Genomic DNA, 15,791 nt, shown 5'->3' with positions numbered 1-15,791 from the left:
TGAATACACTTACCTGATCACATCCTACTTTGACCAACTCCTGTAACATCTGCCGGTTTACATCCATGGTGCTCGATTCATTGGCAAAAGGTAGCAAAGAATATCTGATCTCCCTCAAAGCTTTTTGATAAGGTCCAAACTTTGGAGTAGGTTTCATCTGCTGCTGCCTTGCAGCATCTTTTACTACCAAGATTTTGGTGTCCAAGGAGGTATCACTGCCTGGTCCAATAGGCAGCCCTTGCCCAGAGGACTTGGAAGGCTGCTTTAACCCTTCACGAATCTCTTGCAATCTCTGTCTGCTGTTTCCAGAATAAGTTGTAGCAGGAAAAGTCTTTGGCCTCATTGTTAGTACAGTTTCCTTTTTAACATAAATACAATCTTCTCAAAGTACTTTATTCTTTAAAAAAAAAGAAAAAGACCAAACCCAAAAACCCCAACCTATTATCAACAGTGTCAGTTCATTGTAAACATACTTTCAAAACAATTTCCTTTTTAATTTTTTTCTTTGTTCTTCATAGTTCCTATCAAGAATCTAAAAATTTCCAGAGTCTTCATTTTGTAGATTTCTATCTGAAAAAGATAATGAAAAAGAAAAATGTTATTTGCTTTAAAAAATAATAATAATCTTACATTAATTTCTTCTTTAAAATCTATTTTGGGGGCAGCTAGATGGCGCAGTGGATAAAGCACCGGCCCTGAGTACCTGAGTTCAAATCCGGCCTCAGACACTTGACACTTACTAGCTGTGTGACCCTGGCAAGTCAACTTAACCCCCATTGCCCCGCAACACCCACCCCCAAATCTATTTCATGAAAATCAGTGTCTGAAGTTACTTAAAATAGTGTGATGATATATTAACAGCTATTTCAATATCACATTAAAATTTGCAAAGTGCTTTACATATATCATCTCATTTGATTCTCACAAGCACCCAGTGTAGTGGAAGCTATTAATTAATATACCCATCTCACAAATGAGGAAAATGAGGCTGACTCAGTCAGTCAATAAACATTTATTAAGTGCCTAAGTGCTGGACATTACCCTAATTGCTTGGTATACAAAGAAAGGCAAAAGACAGTCCCTACCCTCAAGGAGCTTATAATCTAATAGGAAAAAACACATGAAAGGAAACAAACCAAAAAAAAAGCAGGAGGGGAGCAGCATACCCCCATCCCCAAGAAGGCATGATGAATTAGTCCAGGAGCATAGGTGGTAGGAAATGAAGAGAAGCCAACTTGGGCTCCCTCCTTAAGTGGAGTTTCTGGAAGGAGAGGTCTCTACCCTCCAAATGACTCCAAGGGCAGAGGGTATTGAAATTAAGGGTTTTATCTACGATCACAAAGCTAGTAAACCATCTGAGGCAGTATTCTAACTAATTCAGGTCTTCTTGACTCAGAGTCAGTTTCCCATGCCACCTAGTAGACCATTAAAATGTAATATGTGAGGGAAGCTAGGTGGCGCAGTGGATAGAGCACTGGCCCTGGATTCAGGAGGACCTGAGTTCAAATCCAGCCTCAGACACTTAACACTTACTTACTAGCTATGTGACCCTGGGCAAGTCACTTAACCCCAACTGCCTCTCTCTCTCTCTCTCACACACACACACAAAGTAATACGTGAACTAAATGGAAGAGTCAAGTTTTGGTTTATTTTAAAACAGAAAAAAGTACCTTTGCAATAGTACTTAATATTTCAACTGTTTTTCACAGTGTGAAATTTTATTTTATAGGTGTGGGTACTCCTAGTAGATGGCAACAATATTTTATCACTCTGAGACTAAATAAATGATGAACTTCACTGAATTAAACTGGTCCTCAGACACCAGATATTTATACAAGGTACCCCAAAAATCTTGGCCCAGTTTTAAGCTATTAAAAAGCTTTCATAAACCAATGCTAAGACCTTTGGGAAACACTATATCAATTTCCCCCTAGGTAGGATGTATGAAAGCTTGTGATAGCTTGGCATTTTATTACAGTTTCATTTAGAGTTTACTGGTCTATTTTGGGGGGGTTGTGTTTTCTTTCTTGCCAATAAATCCTGCTTAGTATCTATGTACTCCACTTTCCCTTCTTTCCTGCCCTGGCTGTGTCCATTCCACATATCAGTCCTTCATTATTCTATGAAACAATTTTTTTTTAATTCTTTCACTCTCCCTAGAAAAACACCAATTATAACTTTTTCCCAACGTTTTTCAAATTTTAAGAGACTCGTGGAATCTTGGACCATCAGAGCTTCAAAGAACTATAGAGGTCATCTGATCTAACCAGCTTTTTTTTTTTTTAACATATGAGAAAACTATGGATCAGAGAGGTTGCAATTTGCTCATTGACATGCTACTAGGAAACGAACACTGAAGCTAGAACTGGAAATATCTTATATTACATTAATGTAAAATCACACCCAATAGAGAAGTGCTGAGACAACACCTACTTCGTGATATCTATCAAAATTGAGACAAGTAATATTGATTGTATTTTTCATTTACAAGAATGCAAAGAGGGGGCAGCTAGGTGAAACAGTGGATAAAACACTGGCTCTGGATTCAGGAGGACCTGAGTTGAAATCTGGCCTTAGACACTTGACACTTACTAGCTGTGTGACCCTGGGCAAGGCATTTAACCTGTCTGTCTCAGTTTCTTCATCTGTAAAATGGGGATAATAATAGCATGTACTTCCCAGGTTTGTTGTGAGGAACAAATAAAAAAACAACTGCAAAGTGCTTAGCACATTGTAAGTGCTATATAAATGTTAGCTATCATTTCTTTTACCACTATAATAGTACATCCCATTATTGTAAAACAATTTGTTTTGATCACATTAAGGTACCACAATTTTTTAGCTATTTCTTAATCATTGTAATTTGATTCCAGAACTTTCCTACTGCAAATATTTTGGTATATGTGATGCTTTTTCTTTTTTATTACCAAGTTAAATTAAAAAAAAAAATCAGTACACTGTCAGTGGTATTTTATAGTCTATGACTCAGTCAATTCCATGACAGTAAAGATGTAGTCTCATACAAAATATTTCCTACAAAAGTGTGCCTATTCTTTTTCTCATTTTTTTGTCTGTCATGCACAAAGACTAATTATATTAAGATGCATAAAAAAGAGGCAGCTTTTCCATACAATAGAGAGAGCCCTGGACCTGGACTTGGATAGATCTCTATTCAAATCCCACCCCATACACTTACTGGCTGTGTGACCCTGGGAAGTCACTTAACTTCTATCTGCTTCAGTTTCTTCATCAGTAAAATGGAGATAATATAGCATCTACCTCCCAGAGTTAAAGCACAAATTAAATGCTAGCTAAGCAGGCATAAAATCCTATAGTTACAGATGCCTTTTAGTGGTTTGAGAAGAGAGACATAGATAGAAAAGATAGACCATGATCTTTCTTATAATTCTTTTAGAATGTTCTCCTCTAAATAGCCTGGAAAACTGATTCTTTAACACTTTAATCACTTCCTGAATGGATTTCTTCTGAATGTATTTAGTCAGGTCCAGCTGCTCTTCATCTGCTTAAGTATGACACTTACTCCCCCTAACTTGGTACATGAGGTAATGAGGTAGCAGAGTCCAAATATGGTGATTCCATTGTTGTCACCAAAGAAAACAGATCACTATAAAAACATCAGTAAATCTGTCTTATTTCTCATCTGCTGGTTGTCCTCCAAAAATCTAGAGCCAGGACCTAAGCTTTCTCATGATACAGCCTTAGACTCAAACAGAAAGATCCTTACTGGATGAATATTGACTTAGAAAATCTCAAGCTAACATTATCTATGTTGTACTGTATTTTTATTAATTTTGTTAAACATTTCCCAATTACATTTTAACCTGGTTTAGCTGCCCTAAGTAGTTTTTGGTTTTTTTGTTTTTTAAGCCCTGGGGAATTTTTCAGGCAGCATATAACTCTGAGTTACAGCATCACATCTTGGTACTGCATCAGGTTTTCAGTGATTACAAACTGATCACTGAAACAAAGGTCCATCCTTTTTAGTACCAACATCCTGTGAGGGTCAAAATTTGATATACTGAGTGTAATTTGGGTGACTCACCTTAATATTGGGGTCCGCGAAATATGAGGGACCTTTAAGGTTTAACCCTCCCCTCTGAACAGCCCTTTTTAGATATTTCTCCAGGCCAATAAGAAAGGAGCCTCTAAGCTTTAGTTCACAAAAGGATCAAATTTTATTACTTGGGAATTAAACAAGAAAGGTGAAACTAATAAAAATCAAAGATAAGGAAATAGGAAAATAGAAATACAGATAGATATTCTTAACTCTAAGCTTAACCCAGACCCTTTCCAATTTAGCTAGTTCGAAGGAATTTAGGGTTTTCCACAAGTAACTCACCGAACAACTGAAAGTTTACAGTTGCTGAACAGAGACAGCAGTCACCTAAGACAAAACACAAACATTTGCCTTGCACCACCACCACACGGGGCCAAGCAGAAAGAACAAGAGCGAGCTCGAGTACCAGAAGTAGCCCACCTCCCTTCCAGGAGCATTCAATCTCCCCTCCCCCAAAAAGGGGATGTCCTTCAAAAAGCTGCCTTCGTAACCTCGGGGTGGGCCAGGTGTGGCCTTCCCAAATGAGTTAGCTAAAAAACGGGAATATTAACCTTTACCACAAATAATTTTTACCACAGTCCTCTTGGTGTTGCTATTTTGCTGTGAAATATGGCACATCTTGATCTCTCAACAAGCAGAATCCCAAATTACTTAGAAGACAAGAGAAAGGAACATGATAAACTTAAGTGGGATGCATACTACCAAGGGTACTTTGCTCCTACTAAGCAGTAGATTAAGACATTTTCAAGTATGCATATAACAGGAAAAGGGAGTGATTCACTGATGTACTACAAATGAAAGATAACAGACAGCCAAGCACTACCTAATTAGGATAGTTAGAGATAGTTAAAAGCAGAAGGGGATACTGCACTTTGGCTGAGTGCTCACTCTATGGAGGATTTAGAGGAAGATACAGACAAGAACCTCGGAATAAGAAGTATAGAGGGGTTGCAATATGCATCAATGGAGGGAGTATCACACTGGTGAAATCACAGATCCACCAATGTGTCAAATATAAAGCCCTAAAACTTGAGTTAAAAAACTCAATGGTATCTTTGGATCCTGGTTCAATCACTGACTCAACTGGTGGACCTTAAATCCTTCTTAAACTTGGTATCCTCACCCATAAAATGAGAATTTCAAACTAGATAGCCTCTACAATCTCTTTAAGCTCTAAATCTATGAATCTTAGAAATCTATGATTTCTAAAATAATGAATAGATTTGGAAAAATATTCACAGTAAATAGATCAGATAGATATAAAGAAATCACAAGAGGAACAACCATTCTTCAGGGTAGATGAACAGACAATTTTTGAAGTAGTAAACACACCTTCTAACAATCACATATCAAACTCCCTAAAGATAAGAACTTCAAGTCAAGAAAACCTTAAGATGCCATCTTATACCCATTAAATTGGCAAAATAACAATAAAAGAGGATAAAATTTCATGTTGGCAGGGCTGTGGAGAAATAAGTACTGTTACATATTGTTGGTGGGGCTTCAGAGTGATGGAAACATTTTGAAGGTGAATATAAAAATATATGTCACAAAATGATCAAAACATTTAACTGTAATTCCAAGGACTTTATTCCAAAGATATCATGGATAAGAAAAAAAGGATTTATCTGTACAAAAATATTCAGAGCTATACTATTTGTAGTAATAAAGGAAGGAAAAAAAACCCTGGAGGCTGGTGTAGTAATATTAAGTTTTAGAGAATGTTTCAATTTTTGTTTTTATTATCTTTCATGTATAACAACTGGAAAATAATTGTAAAATCTCTAAAAGATTCTGAATTTCCTTAGACTTTTTTTTTGAGAACTCTCATTGTTTGATTTGATTATTGGCAAAACTATTTAAAGTTGTGTTAAGCTCAATTTTGTAGGAAAATTTCCCAGCTGATTACCAGTATCTGAAACACCTGAGGGACTTTACAATCACATCTGAAACTCTACAGCTGAGACTTGTTAGTTGATCATCAGCATCCATACCTGAAAGACTTCCTTTCCACAACTACACCCAGAGGACATCCCAAAAATCATCTGAGAAAAGACTTCCAAAGACTTAAATTGACAGTGTCCTGTTTTCCTTTTCCCCATTGTATATACTGTTTATAATGTCCACTTACTAAAGGGGAGTGCCCCCTTTAGTTTTTTCTGTTTGTAATGTCCTCCTGCTAAAAGGGGAATGCCCCCTTTAGCCTTTGTTAATTTGTCTGTCTCTCAATTTCTTTTCTCTCTTTTTATTCCCTTTACATTGTTAGTCATAAGTATTTGTAATGTTATTGCTTCATTAAGGAAACAATGTTTCTTAACAAAGTGTGTGTGTGTGGGGGGGGGGGGGGGGAAATATGAGAAAATAATGGGATTTGGCAGAAACTCAAAGGCCTACTTAGAGATTAATCTAAACTGATTGAATTAAGTGAGAGTGATTGACTTTACTGATTAGCCTACTTCAAGTTAATTAGATTGTAACCACACCTGGCTAGCTCTTAAGAAGGTATTGTTCTGGGGCAGCTAGGTGGCACAGTAGATAGAGCACTGGCCCTGGATTCAGGAGGACCTGAGTTCAAATCCAGCCTCAGACACTTGACACTTACTAGCTGTGTGACCCTGAGCAAGTCACTTAACCCCAATTGCCTCACAAAAAAAACCCCAAACAAACAAAAAAAAGAAGGTATTGTTCTCAGAAGCTAAGGACTTTGAACTCAACATGAGACCACTTTCAAGTCCAGTGAACCAATGGATTTGGATGTCTAACCAATCAACTTGAAGCAGTGTGTAAGGACCGCCTCTGCTCTGGACCTATAAAAAGCTTCCACATTCAGTTTGAGAGGCAGTTTGTGGTTGAAGCAGGCTCTTGTGGCAGGGACTTGAGGAAGAACCAGACCAGGCTGGAACTCTAGGCTAGATATGCCTTTTCTTAACTGCATGTGTTCTCTTTTTCCTAATACTTAGTATGTTTTAATAAATACTTAATGCCCAAAGCCTGGTGCTAAAGCTTCTAATTTAAGGGGACCACACATTAGATTTTTTAGAAATCACAGTTAGAGTGTGTATGTATGTATGTATGTATGTATTTATTTATTTATTTATTTATTCATCTATCCATTCATTCATTCATTTATTTATGGTGAGGCAATTGGGGTTAAGTGACTTGCCCAGGGTCACACAGCTGATAAGTATTAAGTGTCTGAGGCCAGATTTGAACTCAGGTACTCCTGACTCCAGGGCCAGTACTCTATCCACTGCGCCACCTAGCTTCCCCTCACAAATTTTAAACATCATACTGCCTATGTTCAATAACTGAAAAATAGTTGAATAAAAGTAGGATGCATTATATTAAGGTACCATCAAGCACTAACTTTGAAGAATACAAGGAAATAAGGAAAGATGCAAAGTGATACACAGTTTGTTTATTTTTTTGTGGGGCAATGAGGGTTAAGTGACTTGCCTAGGGTTATAAAACTTGTAAGTGTCAAGTGTCTGGGGCTGGATTTGAACTCAGGTCCTCCGAACCCAGGGCTGGTGCTTTATCCACTGAGCCACCTAGCTGCCCTTCATAAAGTGATACACAGTAAATCAACAAAATCAGAATGGTACATATGTCAGCAACAACCATATTAAAAAAGAAAAGAAAAGAAAAAGCCAAAGGGATAATGAGCAAATAAACCTTTTTTTTTTTGTTTTTCTGTTACCTGACTGTTAAATTATTTGGTTGTATTTTATTTGAAATGCACAGTAAAAATGTTTATGTTTCATCCCTTATTTCTGTATGCTTTATTTGTTTTTATTGATGACTATTAAGTTTATGATTATATAAGTAGACTAAATCAATTGACCAAGTTCAGGATGAGGAGCTATAGCTATGGAATGGGGGAGGTTAGAAAAGCACCGAACTTGAGGGCAAAATCTCTAGGTTCCAGTTCAGACACTACCACTCTCCCTGAATGAACTTGGAAAAATCATTTAACCTCATGAGGGTCTCAGTGTCTTCTCTCTGTAATATGAAGAAAATGGACTAAATGACATCCCAGGTCTCTAGATGCTGTACATATAACAATAGACTGACAGGTTAACTGGCAACACCATAGCAATCTTAGGCAGCATTAACAGCAACAGTATCTGTGAGGAAGGTTGAAATCTTCACTACGCTCTGCCCAAATTTAGACCAAACACAGAATCCACTAGGGGCACCACACTGTAAAAGGGACATTGATGAGCTGACCAGAATGATGGTGAGAATCCAAATGATGACATACAAGAATCATTTTAGTTTTGGTTTTTATTGTTGTTGTGTTTGAGTAGAGGGAGATCTCTGTCTTGAAGAAGAGAAAAGGGGAATTTTGGGGGGAGATACATGTTAGTAGTTTTCAAATATTTAAGGAAGGACTGGACTTGTGGTTTGCCTCAGAGTGCAGAACCAAGAGTCAAATGAGTAGGATTTACAGGAAGACAGATTTTGGGCTTGAGGCAAGTAAAAACTTTTTAACTGGCCCAAAGTAGAATGGCCTACCTATGGGATTAGGTGTTAAATTCCCCATTATTTGAGGCTTTCAAGAGGAGACTGGATGACTATTTTGGGGGAATATTGTAAAAAAGAAGTTCTATTCAGGTAAGAGATGAGGGACATCTAAGGTCCCTATCTACTGAGATTCTGTGAAATGAAAAGGCAGCTTGATACCTGTCTACTTTCATATCTCCTTCTGGTGGCTTGAAGTTTAATGACCTTTCCTAGGACAGAAGATCATCATACAAGTGAGTGAAACTCTCAGTCTATTATTCATTTAGCCACACTTTCACTCACTGGATTCACAGTTGTAAGATCCTTATAGCTCAAGTCCAGCCCCATCATTTTCTTTATTTTTTTTTTATTTTATTTTTTTTTTTTTTGCGGGGCAATGAGGGTTAAGTGATTTGCCCAGGGTCACACAGCAAGTAAGTGTCAAGTGTCTGAGGCTGGATCTGAGCTCAGGCCCTCCTGAATCTAGGGCCGGTGCTTTATCCACTGTGCCACCTAGCTGCTCCTCAGCCAGCACATTTTACAGATGAGGAAACTGAGGCCCAGAGACGTTAAATGGTCCCAGAGCTAAATCTGAACCTAGGTCTTCCTGGTTCTAAGTCCATTCCTCTATCCATTATTCTGTGATGCCTTTTTGGTACTGAGTAACTTCAGATGTAATGGGAAGCTATTTTAATTTTTCTGGCCTACCTAGCATTTCCTAAAAATATTTCAAAGAAGTCTGAAGCAAGAGTTTATGCTTTAAGCCACTGTTGTAGCTGGTACTTCTGCTTCTTTTCAGAGTACATTAATTTAGGATTATAATCTTTTTTCTTTTCTACTCACATGGGAACAGGCTGAAGGGGAATCAAGGTTCCTGGGATCTAGTTAATTTAGAGGTTTCAAAAGTAAGTTAAGGCTGTCCTTTTAATTAGCTTAATAGTTTTAAAAGGAAGCATTGAAATTTGCTTTTGAGCCAAGCCAACCTGAAGTCCCCAATGAATGGGCAAATTCAGAAAGTGTTTAAGACAGTAAGCACCTACAATGGGATAAAGCAGACCTAGTTTCAACTCTACCACTGTCCATGGGACTTTGGAAAAGTCATGGGGGGGGGGGGGGCAATTAGGGTTAAGTGACTTGCCCAGGGTCACACAGCTAGTAAGTGTCAAGTGTCTGAGGCTGAATTTGAACTCAGGTCCTCCTGAATCCTGGGCCGGTGCTTTATGCGCTGTGCCACCTAGCTGCCCCTGGAGAAGTCATTTAATCTGTCTTCAGTTTCTTCACTTATAAAATGGCAGTTTGTGAGGTATAACTGAGATAACATATAAACAGTTTAAAAATGATAAAACATTATAAAAAGTAAAGTATTACTGTTCACCTCTCAGCCTTCCTCAAGGCCCAGCTAAACTCCTACCTTCTACAGGAAGCCTTTCACAGTCTCTCAATTCTAGTGCTTTCTTTTTGTTGATTATTTTTCTATTTATCCTATGTATAGCCAATCATTCTTATTTGTTTGCAGTTTGTCTCCACTAATACACTTGTCAGTTCCTCAGAGAGCAGGGGCTATCTTTTGCCTTTCTTTGCATCTCCAGAGCTGTGGCTGGCACATTGTAGATACTTAATAAATGCTTACTGACTGAGATATGAATTGGTCCAACTATTCCATAAAGTAACTTGGAATTAACTGGGCAAAGAAAGGGACTAAAATGTCCTTACCCTTTGACCCAGAGATCCCATGGATAAATCAGGAGGTCAAATATAGAAAGAAAAATCCCCATACACAACCAAAATATTCATGGTCACTTTTTTTTTTTTGGTGGTAGCAAAGAACTGGAAACAAATAGATGTCCATCCATTAGAGAATGGCTACACAAATTAGGGTACATGAGGGCAATAGAACATTACGAAACTTTAAGAAATTATTCCTATGAAGAATTCAGAAAAGTATAGAAGGATTTATATGAACTGAAACAGACTGAAGTAAGCATAACCAGAAAAACATATACAATGACTTCAACAATTAACCAACATTTATCAAGGACCTAACCTGAGCCAAACACTGTTTTTTTTTCTTGTAATAAACATTTTTATTTATACTTTTGAGTTCCAATTTTTATCCCTCCTTCCCTCCCTCTCTTCCCCCTTCCCTGAGGCAGTAAGCAATCAGATATGGATTATACATGTTCGATTATGTAAAATGTTTCTATATTGGGAAACAGAAAGGGACAAAAAGGGGCAGTTAGGTGGCACAGTGGATAAAGCACCAGCCCTGGATTCAGGAGTACCTGAGTTCAAATTCGGCCTCAGACACTTGACACTTACTAGATGTATGACCCTGGACAAGTCACTTAACCCTCATTGCCCCACAAAAAGGGACAAAAGACCTGACAGAGGAGCTTACAACCTACTCAAGAAGACAACATACAAATATATAAAAGCCAAGCTATATAAAGGATAAGTGGCAAGAACAAACCCCAAAACCTGAACACAGTAATTCTAAGAACTAGTTTGTCAATGAAGATGAGAATTAAGTGGATGGAATATTATGGTGGTGTAAAAGAAAGGATGAATATGATAAATACAAAGAAGCATGGAAAGATTTTCATGAACTGATGCAAAGGGAAGTAAGCAGAGCCAAGAAAACAATATACACAATGTCTACCACCACGTAAATTGATGAGAAAAAAGACCACAAAAATTATCAAAAGTGAATAAGCACTGCTCCAAAGGAAAGATATGAGAAAATGTTATTGAGTCATTTTTCAGTTGTGTCTGACTCTCTGTGACCCCATTTGGGGTTTTCTTGGCAAAGATACTGGGATAGTTTCCTTTTCCAGCTCACTTTACAGATGAGGAAACTAAGGCAAACATGATTAAGAAACTTGACTGGGGGGCAGCTAGGTGGCACAGTGGATAAAGCACCGGCCCTGGATTCAGGAGGACCTGAGTTCAAATCCGGCCTCAGACACTTGACACTTACTAGCTGTGTGACCCTGAGCAAGTCACGTAACCCCCACAAAAAAAAAAGAAAGAAACGTGACTAGGGTCACATGGCTAATATGTATCTGAAGCCGGATTTGAACTCAAGAAGAAAGTCTTCTTGACTCCAGGCCCAGAGTTCTATCTACTGTCACCCCTAGCTGCCTTATGAGAAGATAATCCTATACTATTCCTTTGCAGTGGTGGGAGTTCTACAAGTTGTGGTACATTGCTTATATTTTCAAATTTTTTCAATGGATTGGTTGTTTTCTACTATTTTTCCTCTCTTTTTCCTTTTTTTTTTTTTTTTTTTTGGCAGGCAATGGGGGTTAAGTGACTTGCCCAGGGTCACGAAGCTAATAAGTGTCAAGTGTCTGAGGCCGGATTTGAACTCAGGTACTCCTGAATCCAGGGCTGGTGCTTTACCCACTGCACCACCTAGCTGCCCCACTCCATTTTTTCTTTAAAAATATTGTTATATGGGATGACTTTCTGGAAGAGGTCAGAAAGAGACAACTGGCGTAAATTTTGATGATGTTAAAAAAAAGATACCCATAAAAACATAGTTTAAGAAAAATAAAGGTGATATAAAATGAAATTTAAAAGCAAAGATAATGATAAAGTTTTTATAATTATTATTTTTTTTACAGGGCAATAGGGGTTAAGTGACTTGCCCAGTGTCTGAGGCTGGGTTTGAACTCAGGTCCTCCTGAGTCCAAGGCTAGTGCCTTATCCACTGCACCACCTAGCTGCCCCCTATAATTAAAATTTTAATGTAAAGTAGCATATTTTTGCACATGTGCATGCTGAATCAGTGTAACCTCTTTGAAGGTAGAGGCGATTTCATTTTTTTATATTTGCATCTTCATTGCTCAGAACACAGTAAGTAATTAATACTTGTTGATTGATCAATTAAACATCTATATAAGTTAGAAAGAAATAATCCAATCATGTATAGGGATAAGACCTGGGTTAAATTAATCTATGACTCATAATGGTAAATTAGTTACTGGTAAAAATGGTACCAAATTACATAAATCCAGTGTTTGAACACTTTTAAAATGTGGTCCTTTACTTTTTTTTTAACCCCCCCTTCCCCCCCCCACAGGGTAATGAGGGTTAAGTGACTTGCCCAGGGTCATACAGCTAGCAAGTGTTAAGGCTGAATTTGAATTCAGGTCCTCCAGAATCCAGAGCCAGTGCTTTATCCACTGCACCACTTAGCTACCAATCCCCTCCCACCTTTTAATTTTAAACAAAGAAAAAGAAACAAAATTGAGGAAGAAAAATATGCTTATCTCTAAGTCTGGCAAAACCTGCCTCTGGAACAACCTTTACTGTTCGAACTATAGAGTTTTAACAAAGGTGCCTGGTAACAACATACCCAAACTGTGAGGTACATCCTTATTCAGGGAAAATATATTATTTTAAGCTTGAAGCTATAAACCTAATCAATACAATGAGGGCAATAACATCACACGGTTATTAAAAAAACAAGTCTCGTTCAGAATTATAGACAAAAGCAAGACATCCACTCAGTCACATTCAGGTACTTAATTTTGTTAGTACAGTTGTTTATTTAGAAAGAATTATGAAAATCAGAAAATAAACAATAGGTAGCATAGTAATAATGGCATGGCGAAACCATGAAGATATAAACCTCTAATATTAAATATACAAGTCTCAATGCCCATCTTCACTAATCAACAAATGGAAATTATACAAAGGGGGATTACTTCACAATACAGTGTCCCCCAAAGATAGCATGGAGTTTTGTAGCAAAATCTTCAAGTGTAACACAAAAATTCCATTTATGATAATTAACCTGTGCAGGTAGGAGTCAGACAAGATTCATGTGTTGATGCCTAAATTTATACACAGGCTAAGTGCTGAGTGAATATGCCCTAAACAGATTCCAAAACAGACTTCTTGGCTCTCTATTAAAACCTTTCTCCAACTTGGAGGGTGGAGGAATGAGGTGCTACACACTGTTTTAGCTCGCCTACCTCCATCCACCATACTCTTGTAGGAAATGTACGTAATATGGACTAAAAAATACCACAGGTATTTTTCTTTTAAAAACAAAACAAAACGAACCCTGAATATGTTTAAAAACAGCTAAGTGAAAAACAACTGGGGTTTTGTTGTTGTTTTTTTTTTAATAGTAAGCTACACTCATGCCTGCCTGCCGGCTTGCTTGGAAAAGACACAAATTTCTTTGGTTTCATAAAGAATAGAGAATATTTTCTCAGACGCAAACTTTTGGCTTAGAGACAATTTATTTAATGTCCAAATTACAAACTCTTGAAAGGATTTACAACAGGAATGCAATAAGTCAAATTCAGATTAGTGATTAAAAACAAGACATTCTGACACACTTATAAATGAGGTTAAGCATGAGAAAATTTTTCCAAAAGGAATTTTTAAAACTTTACCCTTCCCAAAGCATTTGGGATATGTACTTTTTTTTAAATGGGTGCTGGGCTATAAAAGAACATAATCAAATCAGTGGCCATCTAAGTGGAATAATTCTAAATTTCTACATTTCTCTGGATGCCATTACTAATAAGTTTAAAACATAAAGGGCAACTGGAAGACACCATAGGTTATAAAGTATGAAGCTGCTCTCTAGAAATGAAAATAATTTTCCACTTCTGAGCCCGGACATAAATGGCATATTCTCTACCCTAGAATATACAATTTTGTTCTTGATCCCAAGAAATGAATACATCTGCGGTATTTTAAGTATGCTCTCTAACTTCAGTTTATCAAAACTCACTCCCAATCTTTGATCCAATGGGCCAAATTTTAAAGAACTTTTCCTTAAACATACAGAAACCATAATGTCTAATGTGATGCCAAATGTACCAACGGAAGAAGCACTTATTAAGTATTTACTTACCATATCGCTGTGCAAGGTGATTAGGGAAACAAACAACAAAGAATGAAACTGTCCCTAACTCTCAAAGAGCTTATAAAATAAATTCAAAACTATTTATCAAGCCCCATTATGGCATGGCATTACACTAGGTATTAAGTTATTTCATATAACTCAAGTAAGAAATGAGTCAAAGAAGCTCACATGTGTAACGATTGGAAAGACGCCACCTGCTGGATACTTACTGTAGAAGAGTTCTGCCCATGAAGCGAAGGTCTTTGAGGGCAAGACCAGGAGTCTTTTCTTTGGCGGGGAGGAAGTGACGCGGTCTAGGGGGAGGAGGGAGGAAGAGACTGGCGCTCAGTCTGGGGCTCTTTCCTGAGGACGCTGGCGGAGAAGGGAGCTAAAAATGTGCTCTCCCTTTAATAGATAGAAATCTAGGCCTTTCTCTCTCTCTTTACCAAATTCTTATTCTCCTTAATAAATGCTTAAAAGTCTAACTCTTGCTAAAGCTTATAATTTATTGGCGACCACTCATTAGATATTTTAGACAGTTTAGCTAGAATTTTAACCCTTAACACAGGGCATCTAGGTGGCGCAGTGGATAAAGCACCGTCCTTGGATTCAGGAGGACCTGAGTTCAAATCCAGCCTCAGACACTTGACACTTACTAGCTGTGTGACCCTGGGCAAGTCGCTTAACCCTCATTGCCCTGAAAAAGAAAAGTAAAAAAAAAAAGAAAAGAAGCTCACAATCTAAATGGAAAACTAAAAACGAATATTTCAACCTCTATGATGACTGACTGTGGCATGGAAGAGACCCTGACAACCAACCTAAGATGGGTGGGCCAATAAAACAGAGAATCCCATCAGGTCCCACAAAGATGGGGAAAGGCTTTAATTACCACCCCTGCAAGGAACTGTTCTCCAACAATTTAAACACAGGAGAGACTCTACACCAAAAAAATTGGCTACAAGGTAATGAAGTGTTTTCAACTATGGCAACTCATGAAACCAGTCCCAAGGAATGAAGGAGTTGTGGTCTAAGAAAGTGGATGCAGTACCCACAGTGATCAAAAAAGATATTTTCATATATTAAAATTTTTACTCAAACATCCACAATGACAAATACATGTAACCTTATTATGTATAATATATACATGTAACCTTATTTAGTTTAACCCTATTATAACTGTCCTTAAGATCTGAGTTATGGGGGGCAGCTGCAGTGGATAAAGCACCAGCCCTGGATTCAGGAGGACCTGAGTTCAAATCCAGCCTCAGACACTTGACATTTTCTAGCTGTGTGACCCTGGGCAAGTCACTTAACCCTCATTGCCCACGGGGGAAGGAG

At 37.7% G+C, this 15,791-nt stretch overlaps 1 protein-coding gene across 2 annotated transcripts in view; it reads right to left on the bottom strand.

The window, feature by feature from the left end:
• LATS2 (large tumor suppressor kinase 2) overlaps positions 1-15,791 on the bottom strand; it is an 88,302-nt gene that overhangs the window by 65,484 nt on the left and 7,027 nt on the right. Inside the window, exon 2 of one of the 2 annotated variants that reach the window (XM_043997585.1) lies at positions 14-570. In XM_043997585.1, coding sequence (XP_043853520.1) covers positions 14-343 — 330 coding nt within the window. In that variant the 5' untranslated portion in view covers positions 344-570. The remainder of the gene's footprint in view (positions 1-13; positions 571-15,791) is intronic. The other variant, XM_043997587.1, reaches the window with a different exon arrangement.

Source organism: Dromiciops gliroides, chromosome 3 (assembly GCF_019393635.1).
Source record: "Dromiciops gliroides isolate mDroGli1 chromosome 3, mDroGli1.pri, whole genome shotgun sequence".
Lineage (NCBI taxonomy): Eukaryota > Metazoa > Chordata > Mammalia > Microbiotheria > Microbiotheriidae > Dromiciops > Dromiciops gliroides.
The sequence above is the reverse complement of the archived record's forward strand: the minus strand, read 5'-3'. Positions and strand labels throughout refer to the sequence as shown.